General features: G+C 38.9%; 1 protein-coding gene across 2 annotated transcripts; it reads right to left on the bottom strand.

Moving 5' to 3' along the window:
* Positions 1 to 249: 249 nt before the first annotated feature.
* On the bottom strand, positions 250 to 15,930 carry PSMA1 (proteasome 20S subunit alpha 1). Of its 2 annotated transcripts, XM_054441645.1 has the most exons (10): positions 15,690 to 15,930; positions 14,368 to 14,412; positions 13,249 to 13,350; positions 13,010 to 13,113; positions 9,787 to 9,875; positions 9,201 to 9,271; positions 8,955 to 9,084; positions 6,257 to 6,336; positions 3,027 to 3,137; positions 250 to 622 (listed from the first exon to the last, which is right to left on the bottom strand). In XM_054441645.1, the coding sequence occupies exons 1-10, from the start codon at positions 15,690 to 15,692 to the stop codon at positions 566 to 568; spliced, it is 792 nt and encodes a 263-aa protein (XP_054297620.1). In that variant the 5' UTR covers positions 15,693 to 15,930; the 3' UTR covers positions 250 to 565. The 2 variants fall into 2 exon arrangements, with proteins under 2 accessions (XP_054297620.1, XP_063527205.1); XM_063671135.1 differs by lacking the exon at positions 3,027 to 3,137 and having other exon boundaries at positions 15,690 to 15,843.
* Positions 15,931 to 18,306: the final 2,376 nt, after the last annotated feature.

The raw sequence follows: 18,306 nt of genomic DNA, 5'->3' as shown, positions 1-18,306 counted from the left end.
GTGGTGGTTTCTTAAGTTTTAATGAAAATCACCACAGTTGAACCCTGAAATTTGTATTCTAAACCAAATCTCCATGGATTCTCATGCAGCTAGTCCATACACTGGAGAATTGTTATAAGGCTATGACAGATAAGAGGTATTATTTTTCTCCATCACTAAAAATAAGGCAATTTAATTAGGCAAATGACCAGTTGTAATCCCAGACTACTATATAGAGTTGTAGCTACTTAAAAAAACAAAAACCCAATATACCAGGCGGTGAAACAATTTTATTTCACAGTTGTCTTTAAAACCACAAAGACACCTATGTTCTTCATATAAAAACATTAGTATAGATACCCATACTTTCTAGAAAATGATTATACAGACCCTTTCAAAGAAAAATGTATTCCATTATATAGGTTTCAGTGAGGTTGCTTGGAAAAAACTCACATCTGGACTGATTCCTAAAACATAGCATTCCACCACTCTGCAACTTTTGGTTCAAAGTATAGATTATTGTCATCAGTATGTGGTGCCTGTATTCTTACATATTTGATAATACATATATAGACTGGCTTATCACTTAATGTTCCATTGGTTCATCAGCCTTTTCTGCAGGTTCATCAGCAGGTTGAGCAGGCTTAACAGGGAAAGAAAAAAAGAAAATATGTAAAATGAACAGTTGATCAATATACACATCTAACCACAAATATTACATTATAAAAAATTGAGAAAAAGGGGTAAAGAGATATTCTGAATACTCAATTGTAGTTCACTGTCCTGTTAATATTTCTGAGCAGTAATTTTTTTTCTCCTTGAGTGCTCATGATTTGAGGTGAATAAAGATTTTTTATTTAAAAAAAATACAGTTGGCTCTTGAACAACAAAGGTTTAAACAGTGAGGGTCCACTTATATGCAGACTTTTTTTTCTTTTTCTTTTTGTTTGCTTTTACTCTAACATTGTTTAGGGTGAAGCTTTTGTTTGTTTTTTCCAATAAATATAAACTAGCAGACCAACTGTGTAGCCTAGAAATATTAAAGAAAAGAGTAAGAAAAAGTTAGGTATGCCGAATGCATAAAATATATGTAGAAACTAGTCTATTTGGTCGGGTGCAGCGGTTCACACCTGTAATCCCAATACGCTGGAGGCTGAGGAGGAGGATTGCTTAAGCCCAGAAGTTTGAAACCGGCCTGGGCAACACAGTGAGATCCCATCTCTACTAAAAAGAAAAAAAATATGCTAGGCATGGTGGCACACACCTGTAGTTTCAGCTACTTGGTGGGGTGGGGGAAGGTAGGAGAATTGCTTGAGCCCAAGAGTTCGACCTTGCAGTGAGCTATGAGGGCACCACTGCACTCCAGCCTGGACAAGAGGGCAAGACCTTGTCTCAGAAAACAACAAAAAAGAAACTAGCCTATTTATGTGTTAATTGCCAGTTTATGTTATCGGTAAGGCTTCCAGTCAACAGCAGGCTATCAGAAGATTTTTAGGAGTCAAAAGTTATATGTGGATTTTCAACCGTGCTGGGGTTTGGCACTACTAAACCCCACACTGTTCGAGGATAACTGTATATATAATTTCACATTTCTGAAAACCTAAATATCACTGAACAATTCCACCATTTTATCATACTTTGCATTGCTCAGGAGTAAAAGCTTTCCTTGTATTATCACTACTATGCTTAAAATACAATCAGCACTTTTTAGACATTCTTTTCCCCTTTGCCAAACTAGTTTGTGGTATTCCACAGCATCCTTCCCAACAGTGCTAGTTTTTACCAAAAACAGTTTAAATATTGCAAATCTTGATCCCCCAAATAGTACCAACAATATCCTTTCCAAGTTCAAAAAACTCATGCTGTAGAAATTTCCATACTAGATTCTTTTTTACTTTCAATTACACTGCTATCAAATAAGCATCTATAAATAGCAAATGTATATTCTAAACATCTAGCAAAAAGACCCATATTTAACCTGAGATTCACTTCTTGATGCTTTTCTCTTTATGAAGAGCCATCTTAGCGTCCAAAGCTGGCGCCCAATGAGCATTTCTCCCCGTCTCTGCTCAAACAGAATCTGGGCCAGGCCAGTGACTCACTTTAATCAACAGAATGTGTAGAAGTGATGTTGTGCCAGTCCTGCATCTCAGCCTTAAGAATGCCTGGTGGCTTTCACTTTTGACTTTTGCAAGCCGTGAGTTGCCAATATGCTAGAGAGACCCTGCTGAAGAAGCGGCCCTGAAACTACATGGACACAGGCTCAGTCATCCTAGCAGAGGTCTCTGCCTTCTAGATGCTCCTCTAAGACACCTAAAAGGTGTGAGTAAAGAAGACATGTGACTGAAGTTATCTTGGGTGTTCCAGTTGCACCCCACAAATGACTGCAATGTTTGAGAGATCCCAGGTGAGACCAGCAAAGAACCATGTAGCTGAGCGCCAGTCAGCTGCAAAATTGTGAGAGGTAGTGTTTGTTGTTCTAGCCCCTAAGTTTTGGGGTAGCTTATTACCTAGCAATAGATAACCAAATAATCAACACTTCTCCCTTGTTGTGTGTGTGTGTGTTTTTTTTTTTTTTGAGACAGAGTCTCACTCTGTCACCCAGGCTGGAGGGCAGTGGTAGGATCTCAGCTCACTGCAACCTCTGCCTCCCAGGTTCAAGCGATTCTCCTGCCTCCCCTCCTGAGTAGCTGGGACTACAGGTGCATGCCATGACGCCCGGCTAATTTTTGTATTTTTAGTAGAGACGGGGTTTCACCATGTTGGCCAGGATGGTCTCCATCTCTTGACCTCGTAATTCACCCGCCTTGGCCTCCCAAAGTGCTGGGATTACAGGCATGAGCCACCGTACTTGGCCCCCTTTTTGTGTTTATGGAGATCACTGCCCTTTCAATATTTAACTTTACTCAGTTCTTAATTTTCCTGTTGCCATTTGAACTATGGGCCCATTTCAATATTTAAGACAAAATGGAAAATTTACAGACACAGTTGTGGTAAGAACAGCAGCTTACAATAGAACTAAAGCCTCTTGTGTTATGATTATATACCTGTGCCTTTCTCTGTGGTCTTTCTTCAAGACCTTCCAGGAATGGAGACACATCATCATCATCATAGATTGTAAACTCCAAGTCTTTACCAACAATTCCAATGGAAACATTCTGAAGGGTAAAATATGGTAAAAGTAAAATAAGAGAATTTGGATGAAAAAATACATACGATAAAATATTGGGTGAAAAAAGCAGAATAAGAATTTATATAGCATTTGAATAAAACCTTAAAAACCACTTATGTGTAGGGGAAAAAAGAAGGAAACTAGCGGACCCTTGTCATTTGCAGATTTAATATTAATACTAACTTTTGATTATCATGAGTAACTCCAAAGATCTATGTTATCTAGAAACATTTTTTTAAAAAAGATAATGCAGGCTATAAAGTCTTCACATTGATATTAAACAATAATTATCCAATCACTATAACAAAATGGCTTTATAAAACTGACTAATCTCACTTTATTAATGATCATTAACTTCAAGTAGGCCTTAGTGGTTCCTGGATCCCACCATACCCATTTCTACATCATTCATGCTCCCCTTCTTTTAGACACTTCTAACATTCTCCAAGCTCTTTGAAGCTGAAAACCTTGTTCCTATATTACTGCGAAAACAGAAGCAATTTAGAAGAGAACTTTCACAAGTTCCCACTGTATCCACTCTTTCCTGTACCTATGTCCCTAGATTCTCTCCTTTCCCATTAAAACTTCCTAAGGCCAACCCTTCCACCTATGTACTATTAAAGGACATTGTTCTAACAATTTTCCCATTACTTTTCCTCATAAATGCTTCTCTAAATTTACTTGGATTACTCTCACAATCATGCAGCAAATGTGATGTAATTTCTTCCATCTTAAAAAACAAAACAATTTATTTCTCTCCTCTTCCAGTCACCACTCCATCTCAAAAAAACAAACAAACAAACAAACAAACAAAAAACCAGATTGTAGGGGTAAATAGATAGTGGGGCTATGGGTAGAAATAGTTTTCAGGCTATTCAGGTAATTCATGTGAGAGATGATAGTGATTGGAGCAGAGTGACAGAGTGACTGTCAACAGAAATATCCTCCAAAAAGCTATCTCCACTTCCTCGTCTCCCATTCTCTCCTGATTCCACTATCAGGTTTTTGCCTTATTATTCCATTAAGGCTGTCTTGTCAGGTCCTCAGTGACAACTTCACTGCCCCTCCTCCTTGAAAGTTTATTCATTTGCCTCCAAAGATGCCTCATTTTCCAAGTTTTCCTCCTACTTCTTTGACCACCTCTCTCAGTCTTTTTTGCCAACACCTACTCATCTCCCAGTTGCTAAAGGTTAGTGTTCTTGGTCCAGTCCTCACAATGCTTGTCTAACTATTCAATTCCTTTAGGAATCTCTTCCAGTCCAGACTCTAAATGCCATTTCTTTATAAAGACTTCAAAAATTTGAAATGTAGGTTGGACCACTCTCCATGGAACTCCACATGTTGCTTATAACTGCTTACTCTGTACCGTCAATTAGACAAAAAGGCATTTCAAATTTTCCATGTCCACAACTGACTGCCTGACCTTCCTCCCCAACGCCTACTCTAAAACCTGTTCCTCCCACTATCTTCTTCACCTCAGTAAATCATAAATCTTTCATTCTAATTAATTAGGCCCAAAACCTTGGAGACATTCCCCCTCACACCCTATAACAAATCTATTAGCAAACTTTTTTGGCTGTAATTTCAAAAAATATCCAAAATTGAACCACTACTCTTCATCTTTAACTCTGTCACTCTGCTCCAATCACTATCATCTCTCACATGAATTACCTGAATAGCCTTAAAACTATTTCTACCCATAGCCCCACTATCTATCTACCCCTACAATCTGGTTTTTTTTTTTTGAGATGGAGTTTTGCTTTGTCACTCAGGCTGGAGTGCATGCACCGCCACGCCCAGCTAGTTTTTGTATTTTTAATAGAGACAGGGTTTCATCTTGTTGGCCAGGCTGGTCTCGAACTCCTGACCTCAAGTGATCCACCCACCTCAGCCTCCCAAAGTGTTGGGATTACAGGCATGAGCCACTACGCCTGGCCCACAATCTGTTTTTTTTTTTTTTTTTTTTTTTTGAGATGGCGTCTCGCTCTGTCGCCCAGGCTGGACAGGCTGGAGTGCAGTGGCACAATCTCAGCTCACTGCAAGCTCCACCTCCCAGGTTCACGCCATTCTCCTGCCTCAGCCTCCCGAGTAGCTGGGACTACAGGCGCCTGCCACCAAGCCTGGCTAATTTTTGTATTTTTAGTAGAGACGGGGTTTCACCGTGTTAGCCAGGATGGTCTTGATCTCCTGACCTCGTGATCCACCCACCTCGGCCTCCCAAAGTGCTGGGATTACAGGCATGAGCCACTGTGCCCAGCCTCAATCTGTTGTTAAAATGCCAACCAGAGTGACTGTTTTAAAACCTAAACCAAATCATGGTATTCCTCTGCTCAAACTCTTAACAGCCCACCAAGAGTAAAATGCAGAGTACCCACAATGGCTTATGGGACCTCCATTACCTCTCTGATTTCTTCCCTTTTCCTCTTCTTGATGATTGACCCCAACACTACTGGCCTCCTTGCCTTAAATACTAGGGCCTTTGCATTTGTATTTCCTAGGATAATTTTGCTCTAGATCTGCATAGCTCATACTCACTTACCTTCTTTATATCTTTTCCTCAAATTTCATTTTCTTGGTGAGAATATCCTCGACCACCTATTTTAAATTACACTTACCTATATCCAATTGGTCATTCTTTCTCCTTTTAACGCTTTTTTATTTTTTACATAGCATTTATCTTCTTCTAATATACTATATAATGTACTTATGTGTATACTGTCTATCTTTCCCTACTAGGATGTACGTTCCATGAAGAAAAAGGTATTTGTTGTGTTTATTATATTTTTAATGCCTAGAAAGTGCCTGCACATGGTAGGTGCTCAATATATATATATTTTTGTTAACTAAATAATACCAAGATATGCCAATCTGCTGAAAATAATGAAGGACATGTTGCATGAGATTTACTGGTTTTACTGCTTTGTACCAAAAAGAAATGTTTAAAAAATAAAATTGGATTACTTAGCAAATAGCTTAAAGGGAAAGAATCTGCCAAGACAATCATATCCCAAATTAAAGAGTGTTGTATATATACTCCATTACATTTATGCAATAAAGGTTTAAACTGTAACGTGAATATCTACAATTGGAAAAGACAATACTTACCTTTGTAGTCAGGTCCTGTTCTGCAGGAAGTGTCTCTCTTAAGGCACGCAGACCATGTTTAACTAGTTCATTTAAATTGCCTATATGTAATAAATTAACAATTATTTCTTAATTTCATTGTTATGCTAGGCTTCTGTTATTTATCAAATCTACAGTCTCAAATTGTGGTTTTTAGTTACATACTAATCACAGTAAAAACAGCCAAGTTTAATGCTAGTCATATAATCTTTTAATAGCATTCTATGACATTGCTGATTCTTATTTTATTTAATGAGAGGACTCATGATTTTTGTTACAATTTTGATCTTCTCTTTTGCTAGGTCAAATCAAAATCCCGACTATAAATTATACAACTCCAAGTTTTGTAGAATGTGTTCTGTAGAATCCCAGTCCTTATATTTGCTCATTGTAAAAAGGAATCTCCAACTTATTCTATGTGGCCAGTATTACTGATACCAAGAATAAAGACATCACAAGAAAATAAAACTACAGACCCAATATAGATGCAAAAACAAAACAAAACCCTCAACAAAAACTACAAACGGAACCTGGCAACACATTAAAAAAATTATATACCATATACAAGCGAGATTTATCCCAAGAATAAGTTAGTTTAACAACTGAAAGTCAGTGTAACTTTCAGTTACACTGAAGGAAGGGAGAAAACCTGCATAACCACCTCAAGAGTTGCATAAAAAGCACGTGATAAAATCTAAAATTTTTGCATAATAAAAACACAAAACAAACTAGTAATTGAAAGGAACCTCTTCAGTCTGATAGAGGGCATCTACTAAAAGCTGACAGGTAACATCATTCTTAGCAGTGAATGACTAAAACCTTTTCCCTTAAGTTGAGGAACAAAAAAAAAGAAGGTTTGTTCATGCAACTTCTATTCATCATTGTACCAGAGGTTCCAGCCAGGGCAATTAGAAAGGAGAAAGTAAAACTATCTCTATTCCCAGATGACACGATCTCAGGAATCTATAAAAAAATGACTAGAACTAATAAACAAGTTCAGCAAGATTGCAGGATATAAGATTGATATACAAAAATCAACTATATTTCTATGTAGTTGCAATGAATAATATGCAATGAAATTAAGAAAACAATTCTGTTCACAACAGCACCAAAAATAATAAAATACTTTAAGACAAATATGATTTGTACACTGAAAACTACAAAACCTCAGTGAAAGAATTAAATACCTGGCTGGGCGCGGTGGCTCATGCCTGTAATCCCAGCACTTTGGGAGGCCCAGTTGGGCGGATCACCTGAGGTCGGGAGTTTGAGACCAGCCTGACCAACATGGAGAAACCCCGTCTCTACTAAAAATACAAAATTAGCCAGGCGTGGTGGCACATGCCTGCAATCCCAGCTACTCAGGAGGCTGAGGCAGGAGAATTGCTTGAACCTGGGAGGCAGAGGTTGCAATGAGCCAAGATCACGCCATTGCACTCCCACCTGGGCAAAAAGAGTGAAACTCCGTCTCAGGGAAAAAAAAAAAAACAAAAAAACGAATTAAATACCTAAATAAATGAAGATATTCCATGTTCATAGATCAGATGCTTTGTATCATCAAAGTAGCAGTACTCCCCAAAATTATCTATAGATTTATTGCAATCTTTAGGAATTTCCTATCCAGATTGAAACGTGCTAGGCAGAGGGTGCTGATACGAGCAGTTCTGAACCAAACTTTGGTCACTGAGTTTCTAATGAGCTTCCCTGGGCAGAAACATCACATACATATTGCTGCAAGTGTACTCTGTGACTCCTTATGGGAAGGAAAGAGCATAAGGAAGCCTGCACATAGATTCCTCTGGACTGTATTTTTCCTTAATGATCCACCTATGTATTGTTATTTTATTGTTAAAAGTCTTGCCTGGGAGTACAACTATATGCTGTGTGCTTTAAGTCCTAGCATATCTCCAAATTTAGGGGTAACCGTGGGGACCCCAATCCATTTACCATAATTTAAAATGTTAAACTTTAAGCCAGCATTTACCAAGCTTATTTGTCCAAGGAATCCTCTTTTCCCAAAGTTAAACCTATTGTCATCCTACAACAGTTTGCTTTGAGTAATGTCAATTAAACTATTTTTCTCTGCATTCACTAAACCCCAAATATTTCCTCCAAAGAATGCTTCATCACCAGAAAACAGATAAGATGACAAAGAGAAATGTAAAACCCGATACCCTCCTTCCAATGCAAAGCAAAGCACTTGAAAACCTGTCCTGTCATAACATCTTACCTCTTTTACCTTCTTCTCCCTCAACTACACTGCCTTTTTATTTCTTGTTTATGGACTACTAATGCAGAAATGTCTGTGTGGCTTAAAATAACAAAAGACTAACAGAAAACTAAAAGTGAACAGAGCTTACAACTGGCAGGTAGTACAGTGGTTCTCCACTCTCCACTCCACAGGGCACACTTTTGACCAAATGAATAAAGAATTTTCAAGGTTGGGAACACATTTATATTTTGAAAAAGTTCTACTCGTGCTTGAAATTACTGTGGTAACCAGAAGTTAAAATTAGTATATGTGACAGAAACAATAAACTCTTCATGGGCTTAATTTTTTAAAAAAAAATTCTTTCTATAAGACTTACAGTTTTATGCATTTAGGATACTATGTTTATTTACTATATAGACTGGAAGAGGAAAAAAAAAAAAAAAAAAAAAAAGCAAGGCTGTCACTTACACTCCATAAATTCAGACATATGTCTCTCCAAGTAAGTACGAGCTGATTGGGAACGGGCTCCAATGGACATGGCTCTGCAGTCAAAATAGTTAGCAGATGGACAGGTTTGGAAAATGTGAGGGCCCATGTCCTACAAATAGAAATAAATACACCACATAATTATTTACTTTGGTTGAACTAAAAATTATAAAAATTTCTAGTTAATTAAAAAAATCATTAACATATAACAATATTCAATGAACTTACATCATAACCAGCAATAAGCAGCCCAACACCATATGGTCTCCGGCCATATCGTTGTGTTGGTATCTGGGTCTCTTAGACTGGTTAAAGAGCTTGTTTTAACAAGGAATGAAGTACTGTCTTTATTTTCAAATTATACATTATTAACAAAGGTCTCTGGCTTATTATTTAATTATTGCATAATCCACCAGAGAAATAATGCAACAGGACACTATTTCTTTGGCCTAATATAAAATGTTTGACTTTCTACAGAACCTAAGAAAGAGTGCCAGCAAAATAATTTCTTCCCATGTAAAACCTGATTTGTTTTGGATACAAGGAGTCTAGGATTTCTTGGGACATCTAGAACCATTAAGAAACTTTAAATCCCCTCTAAAAAGATGCTTAGATGATTTTCCTGAAGTTGGGCTTATTTATGTCTAGCAAATATAAATTCCTTATAAAGGCTAATGAAAGAGCAATCCAATTTGTTGTTTTAAAGTTTTCACAATCTTTCCTATGTCATGTTATTATTATATTCCTAATAATTAACACAAGTATCAAAACCCTTCAAAGTTCATATCCATAAATGCTAACATAAAAAGGATACTGCTTCCAATTAGAGATACAAGACGAGACACAGGCAGTGGTCTATCGAATACAAATCTGGAATCCAAACACTCCTGACGCATAAAATTACTAAAAAAGAAACAAAAAAAGTTTAGTAATTTCAAATTATAGACAACTATTCCAATCTAAATTGTTTGATTTCACTTCGAATTCTTCCAAGCGTTTACATGGATCACATCCATATAAGAAAAACAGAAGGTAAGAAAGACATGCCTGCAAGGGTGTGTTTTTGTGCTAAACTCTGGAGCCACATAAGGTTTTTAAAAAAGACTGAGACATTTTTTAGCTCTAGAAAATCTTTGTATTAGAGCACTTATAGAACAGAGAAGAGAAGGCTGAACAAAAGAAAAAGAGCAACCTCTCTTCTCTTATCCTTCCCACTGTCCCCAAGCTTGTCTTAATTCTAGATCTTGAACCAGCAAAAAGATGATCTACTCTGTCCTTTTTTCTTGAAAGCAGACTAACATTTCCCGAAAAGAGCAACTATAAGAAATGGAAACTACAGCGGAGGGCATCTTTACGTGTTCCTGCCACTGTTACTTCTATTCATAAGAAGCACTCTAGAGGAGATACTGGACACTAGCCGCTGAGTCTCACTGTTAACTCTGATGAAATTCAAGCAAGGTTAACATTGGGGAGAAGAGAATTTATGCCTATAAATAAGATCAACAAGAAATGGATATGCTCCTTTCTTTCAATGTTGCTTTGTCCAGTATATGCGTATGTCACATCTGATCATCACATGGTTGACTACAGGAACCAAGCTATTTGTTCAGTACTTATATTTAAGTCCATTTCCCAATGCTGCCTAGAAGTATACTGCCCAATATGGCAGGCAATAATCACATGTGGCTATGGAGCTCTTGAAAAGTAGCTAGACTGAATTAAGATGTACACCAAGTACAAAATAACATACCAAATTTCAAAGACTTAGTACCTAAAAACGTGCAATAACTCATTAATAAAGTTTTTATATTGATTATGTGTTGGCATGGCAATATTTTATAGATTGGGTTAAATAAAATGTTTGATAATGTAATACATTTTCCATTTTGAAGAGTAGGTGGAAACCCTTAAGGCTGTCATTATATTGCTGACTTAGAGCAAGGGACTGGCTGAGTAACTTGAAATTTTTTTTTTTTTTAATACTGAGTTTCGCTCTTGTCACCCAGGCTGGAGTGCAATGGCATGATCTCAGCTCACTGCAACCTCTGCCTCCTGGGTTCAAGCGATTCTCTTGCCTCAGCCTCCCAAGTAGCTGGGATTACAGGTGCCTGCCACCATGCTCAGCTAATTTTTTTATTTTTAGTAGAGACAGGGTTTCACCATGTTGGCCAGGCTGGTCTTGAACTCTGGACCTCAGGTGATCCACCTGCCTCAGCCTCCCAGAGTGCTGGGATTACAGGCATGAGACACCGCGCTCAGCCTGAAATTCTTAAACCATAGCATTACTATTTACACTGTTTTTGCTGCTGCTGTTGTTTTAAGAATAGGGTCTCACTCGGCTGGGTGCTGTGGCTCACGCCTGTAATCCCAGCACTTTGGGAGGCCGAGGCAGGTGGATCACGAGGTCAGGAGCTCTAGACCAGCCTGGCCAATATGGTGAAACCTCGTCTCTACTAAAAATGCAAAAATTAGCTGGGTGTGGTGGCACATGCTTGTAGTCCCAGCTACTCGGGAGGCTGAGGCAGAAGAATTGCTTGAACTCTGGAGGCGGAGGTTGCAGTGAGCCAAGATCATACCACTGCACTCCAGCCTGGGCGACAGCGGGAGACTCTGTCTCAAAAAAAAAAAGAATAGGGTCTCACTCTGTCGCCTAGGCTAGCGTACGGTGGCACTATCATAGCTCACTGCAACCTTGAAATCGTAGGCTCAAGCAATCCTCCCACCTCAGCCTTTTGAGTAGCTAGGACAACAGGTGTATGCCACCACACCCAGCTAAGTTTTAAAATTTTTTGTAGAGATGGGGATTCACTATGTTACCCTGGTCTCAAATTCTTGACCTTAAGCTTCTCAAAGAGCTAGGATTATAGGTAGGAGCCACTGTGCCAGGCCCACCCTTATAATTTATATTCTTTCTTTCCTAATCAAATCACAAATTTACGAGATTAGTTTTAGCTAACTATCTGCCATCCACAACAAACATACTCACATAATACCTGAAAGGCTCTGTGTTAGTGGTTTATGGTAGGCAATTTAAAATATTTAAAAATAGGCTGGGTGCGGTGGCTCACACCTATAATCCCAGCACTTTGGGAGGCTGAGGTGGGCAGATTACCTGAGGTCAGGAGTTCAAGACTAGCCTGGCCAACATGGCAAAACCCCGTCTCTACTAAAAATACAAAAATTAGCCAGGCGTGGTGGCGGGCGCCTGTAATCCCAGCTACTCAGGAGGCTGAGGCAGGAGACTCGCTTGAACCTGGGAGGTAGAGGTTGCAGTGAGCTGAGATCATGCCACTGCACTCCAGCCTGGGTGAGAGTGAGACTCCATCTCAAAAAAAAAAATAAATAATATTTAAAAATAGCCTTGATAAAGAAAACACTGGAAAAAATTCAGTGTCTAGGTATTTAGCCCAATCTCAGATACTAAGTGGTGAAGGTGAGAACTCAATATGTGCAATTTCAAAGCCCTATCTCTTCATTTACGTATTGCCTTTTAACCATAATCTGTCTCTTCTAGACTCTCACAGAAATTTTTCTGTTATATTACAGATAAACTACATTTGAGTTTATAGATAAACTTGCCTTCAAGTTCCCTTAAGATCCACGTCTGAGTCACTTATGTATACCCTGCAGTATCCAGTATTGAGCATTGCAAAAAAGAAATGTCTAATAAATACAGACGTATTGAAGAAAACAAGCACAAAGAAAACAAGTATGGTTCAGCTTGTCCTTAGAAACCAGACAAAAGTATCACCTTCTTCTTAGACATAACGGGGTCTCAAACAATATACATTGTATTAACAAACATCACATTACTCAGTGACTTCTAAAAAGTGCTAATGTTTAATCTTATTAGTTACTCCTACTGGAATCAAAAAATGGAAAATTTAATAACAAACTCAAACCCACCAAGGTACTCATAATCTTAATTTACAAGCATTCTGGCAGACAACTTCCTAAAATACCTTATCTGGATCTTTTTGAGAAAACTCATCAATTATGAATCAAAAAGGATGTTTATTTTTCATGATTATACTTACCATAACAGTCTAGCATCAGCAGTAAGCCCCGCAATTGAGATACCAATATGGTTGTCAACATGGAGAATTTTTTTCTGATGAGCTGCAAGCTCTGATTGTGCCCTCTAAATAGAGACATTATAAGATTAAAAAAAAAAAAAAAAGACAAATGTAAAAATAAGTTTACAACCTTATTGCCTATGGTGAAATTTACATTAATAGTTTTCTACAGAGGAAGACATATTTATTACTTTACTTACTTTCAATGCAACCAACACCGCATGAGTTTTTGATTTCAGACCAACTGTGGCTGAACCTTGTTTAACAGCTTCCATTGCATATTCAATTTGATGAATCCTGCCCTAAAGAAAAAAAAAAAACAAAAAACACACATCTTAGAAGATCTTTTATAAATTAAAAATTAGAGTTTTCAAATATCAGGTGAGAACAGTTAAATCTCAACTGATTTTTTTTTAATCAAGAGACTTTTTTTTTTTTTTGAGACAGGTTCTCACTCTGTCACCCAGGCTGGAGTGCAGTGGCACAATCTTCAGCTCAGTACAACCGCTGCCTCCTAGGCTCAAGCAATCCTCTCACCTCACCGTCCCCAGTAGCTGGGTCTATAGGCAAGCACCACCACGCACAGCTAATTTTTGTATTTCTTGTAGAGTCCGAGTTTCATGTTGTTCAGGGTGGTCTTGAACTCCAAGACTCAAGCAATCTACCTTCCTTGGCCTCCCAAAGTGCTGGGATTACAGGCATGAGCCACTGCGCCCGGCTGAAAGCTTCTTTTAAAATAAATTTTCTTGTATATATTTAACGTATGCAACACGATGTTATAAGATACACATATATAGTAGGGTCACTATCGCAGAATGAACACATCCGTTGTCTCACATAGTTACCCATTTTCCTCTGCTGTGGCAAGGGCTATAAACTACTCATTTAACAAAAATCCTGAATACAAAACACTACCTGCATTATTAACTGTAGTCTTCATGTTGTACATTAGATCTTTCCACTTGCTCAACCTACATATTTGCTACTTTGTATCTCCTCTTTTTTCCTCCCCACTGCCACCCCCTACCCTGGTAACCACTGTTTTACTCTCTATCTCTCTATATTTGCCCTTTTAAACAAAAGATTCCACATATTAAGTGAGAGCATGAAATATTTTTCTTTCTGTTTCTGGCTTATTTCACTTAACATAATGTCCTCTAGGTCCATCAGGAAACCTATTTTAATTATAAATGCAACTTCCAAGAACGTCTAAAATAATTATATTCCATTTTCCCCAAGCCTACGCTCTCACAAGTTTCTAAATATATTGCAGCCACAAAAAGCCACTTCACAGAAACGGTTTAAAAACATTATTTTACCTGAGGGCTCCAAACAGTGACATCATTGTCATACTGATTTCGAAACTAAAAGTAAAAGAAAAAAAGACCTGTTAGTAGAAGAACATTTCAAATCCCAACTCTTAACATTCATTAAGAAATATGCTTGTGTTTCCATTCAATGTTAAGGCACTCTGTTCATGCAGTCTTACTGGAAGATTACTACTGTACTCAGATGTAAACCAATTCTACATTTACCATAAACCGGTGGGAGAGAGAGAAGCAGATCTAAATGGGTCCTATTTTTCCAAACTCTTATTCTAACACCCTCCATAGCAACCCCTTTAGGCTCAATTACTAAAGTTCACAATCAACTTTCTTGCCTATTTTTGCTTACGCTGCTCCCTTTTATTGGGCCCTAATAAATGGTTAAAAGTCTTCCTTTTCTTTAAGTTAGCTTAAATGTCGATTTCTTGAAGTCTTCTCCGTTTCTTCCCAAATCCCCCTAACATATACTCCCACAGCTCTTTATCTAAACGTCCCTTTCTGTTTTTATGATTAGGGACATGTATGACTTATTTTCGAATGTTCACTGTAGTTATGCCTGTACAAGTGCTGTCTGTATATTCATATCGAATGAACAAAAATGTCCTCACAAAGTTAGAGGTGGACACAAATAGCTGCAGCGATAGAACCATTACGACTATTATGACTATTATAACAAGTCTAGCAGTACTGGGGAGAATAATCATGGGAGTGAGATTGAGTGCTAGAATGGCAGACAGCACTGGAAACCCAGAACCCTATGTTGTAACCCTGATTCCATCACTTCCCCTCTCAGCCTCGGCTTACTCATCTGTAACTAGGTGACTGGACAAAATGATTGAAAAGGGCCTCTTCTAATCGAAGTCTAGGCGAGAGATAAATCAGACGGACCCACCAGGAAAACGGACGCGGTCCAGGAACACAAACCTGGGGGTCAAGTCCGCACTGGTGGTACAGGTAGGCCTCCAAGTCAAGTCTCTGTCTTCTCCTCTCCCATACACAGCACTAGGAGCTATTCTGGACCGCTCAGAATCTACTCCACTGAAGGAACCTGAGGGGCGAACTCATCTAGCTGACCGAGGAGGAAGTGTCGGAGGCTCCCAGGGAAGCGAAAGCAGTGGAAAGGCCGCACTGGCTACCGACAATCCCTAGCCCGGCCAGGCCGGAGATGCTGAATCACTGCCGGAGCTCGGCCGTCTGCCGAGGCTCCCATACCTCGTGGCCCCGGGCGGCGCTAAGGATGACAGGAGAGGTGGCTCGTCATCCCCCAGTCACCAGAGCTCTGCCCTAAACCTTCCAGAGATCGGGATTCAACGTACCATGGTGGCGGCGCGGGCCTAGTTGCGGCCTCCAGCAAAACTGAGAATCAAGGAGGTGCTGCCGAAAGTATCGCTCAGTGATCTACAGAGAAGTCTGCGGGAGTTTGTCGGCGGCGACGCAGGGTAGTGCAGTCTATTCCAGAGATATCGATAGGCTTGCAACACTTCCCCTTCCTTAAAACTTTCAGACCGCTCGACGGCGGGCGGAGCCTGGGAAGATCTAGGAACTGAGATTGGCCGGAAGCCCGGGGCTGGGAGTGCGGGCGGCTGAGAGCTGCGGGGTAGCGCCTGTCACGTAGCCCTTCTTGGTTCTTGTGTATGGCGGATTCCCTCCAGTTTCTCCCGCTGGCGGGCTGTATCTAAAGTCGTCCGAGGCAACAGCCGTGACTCTGGGTGATACTAGCTCTCATTAACCGTCCACAGATTTGGGGTGTTATGTGACTGAAAGGAACGAGGCTGCAGGAAAGCCACAAGATAACGATCCGTTTCTGTGTGTCAGCTGTATTCTTCCTCGAGTATCTTGTTTGTGTACATGCTTTTATTTGCATTAAGGTTGGTGCAAAAGTAACTGCGGTTTTTGCCATTTGGCAAAATACTTTGGAATGCTCTTCCTTATTCCCTGGAGATATCTTTCAAGGCTCTGTTGTCGTTAACCCGTCATTATTATTATCATTGGTTTCCTCCACCAGACTGAACTCCATGAGGGCGCTAATGTCTTTCTATGCCCTCAAAACCAAGCATGATACCTGACAGATTAGGCCACTGAGAAAAAATGGACACTTTCTTTCGATTTATCTACTTTGTCTTTTGAGAGCATCTTTCCATAATGAAATAGTGTGACATCTCTGCAAACAGCTGCCAATCTAACATCCAGCGGCTATTTATATTCTTTGTAAAAAAGAGACAGGGTGTGGTGGCTCACGCCTGTAATCTCAGCACTATCGGAGGCCGAGGGCAGAGGATCGCTTGAGCCCAGGAGTTCGAGGTCACTATATTATTTTAATACAGTGGGACCTCGTCCCTACAATAATAATAATAATAAAATAAAAAAGGCTGGGCATGTTGGCATGGGCCTGTGGTCCAAGCCACTCGGGAAGCTGAAGTGGGAGGATCTCTTGAGCCGGGGAGATTGAGGTTGCAGTGAGCCGTGGTCGCGCCATTGCACTCCAGCCTGCCTGGGCAATAGAGATTCTGTTCCAAAAAAAAAAAAAAAAACTCGGGCGCGGTGGCTCACGCCTGTAATCCCAACACTTTGGAAGGCAGAAGCGGGTGGATCACGAGGTCAGGAGATCGGACCATCCTGGCCAACATGGTAAAACCCCGTCTCTACTAAAAATACAAAAATTAGCCGGGCGTGGTGGCGTGCCTCAGGAGGCTGAGGCAGGAGAATCACTTGAACCCGGGAGGCGGAGGTTGCAGTGAGCCGAGATCGTGCCACTGCACTCCAGCCTGGGCGACAGAGTGCGACTCCATCTCAAAAAAAAAAAAAAAAAAAAAAAACAAAGTACTAAATTGTTCTCCAGAAATGTTTTACCAACATATACTCTCAACAGTAGTATATGAGGTTACCTTCTCTAATTCATCAACACTGGTTATTGTCGTATTTCTAAAAAACACTGTTGATTTGGTGGACTAAATTAACAAATTAAATTAATAGATTGTTCTCTTTCGTTTCTCCAGGACCTAGCACAATGCGTAGCACATATTAAGTGTTTATAAATAGTGCTAACTGATTAAATAAATGCTCATTTAAAAATTGTCATATACTATATAAACATTTTGATAATTCTTTCCATATATATCTCTCTAGTCACATGCCTCACACAGATGTGTAATAAATATACAATTTTTAAAAATAAGATGATACTGAACTGTTTTTATTAATACACTTAAAAAGTTATAGCTATCATATGTCCATAAGTAATGGTCTATATTATTTTCAATAGTTGCATTTCAATAGTTTCAATACTATTTCAATAGTAATGGTCTAAATTATTTTCAATAGTATTTTATTGTATGGAAATATAATTTGCTTAACTATTGGTGTGCAATTCGATTGTTTCAAAGTTATTGGTATCATAAAAATACTATAATGAATATTCTTGTACATACACACCTATCGTGTGCATAATTACCTTACCTGATGAAGAATTCATAGAAGTAGAATTGTGGGGTCAAAGGGAACTTAACATTTACAGTTATGATAAATATGGCTGAGTTGCAAAAAAAGTTATATCCATTTAATATTCTACGCTGCCTGAGAGTCAATTTTCTCTGTATTCTTACCAACACTGGATATTATAAGTACTTTTTACTTTTATCAATTGATAGGCCAAAAAAGAAAACCTGTTTAATTTTTAATTTTATTTATAGTTTTTTATTACTAGTAAAAAAATCTTTTGTTGTATTTCTTGGCTGTTTATGTTACTTTAGTGGATTGCCACTTCATTCCTTTCCTCATATTATTGTGTTAATCATTTTCTTACTGACTTGTAGGAGCTTCCTGCAATTAGGGATGGTAACCTCTTATTACTGTGTCACTTTTATAGAAAGAGCCTTTTGGATACAAATAAAAGAAACCCACTGAATCTAGTTTAAATAAAAGTTGAAGCACACA

The sequence above is a fragment of the Pongo pygmaeus genome, chromosome 9 (assembly GCF_028885625.2).
Source record: "Pongo pygmaeus isolate AG05252 chromosome 9, NHGRI_mPonPyg2-v2.0_pri, whole genome shotgun sequence".
NCBI lineage: Eukaryota > Metazoa > Chordata > Mammalia > Primates > Hominidae > Pongo > Pongo pygmaeus.
Note: the sequence above shows the minus strand (reverse complement) of the source record. Positions and strands in the feature narration are given on the sequence as shown.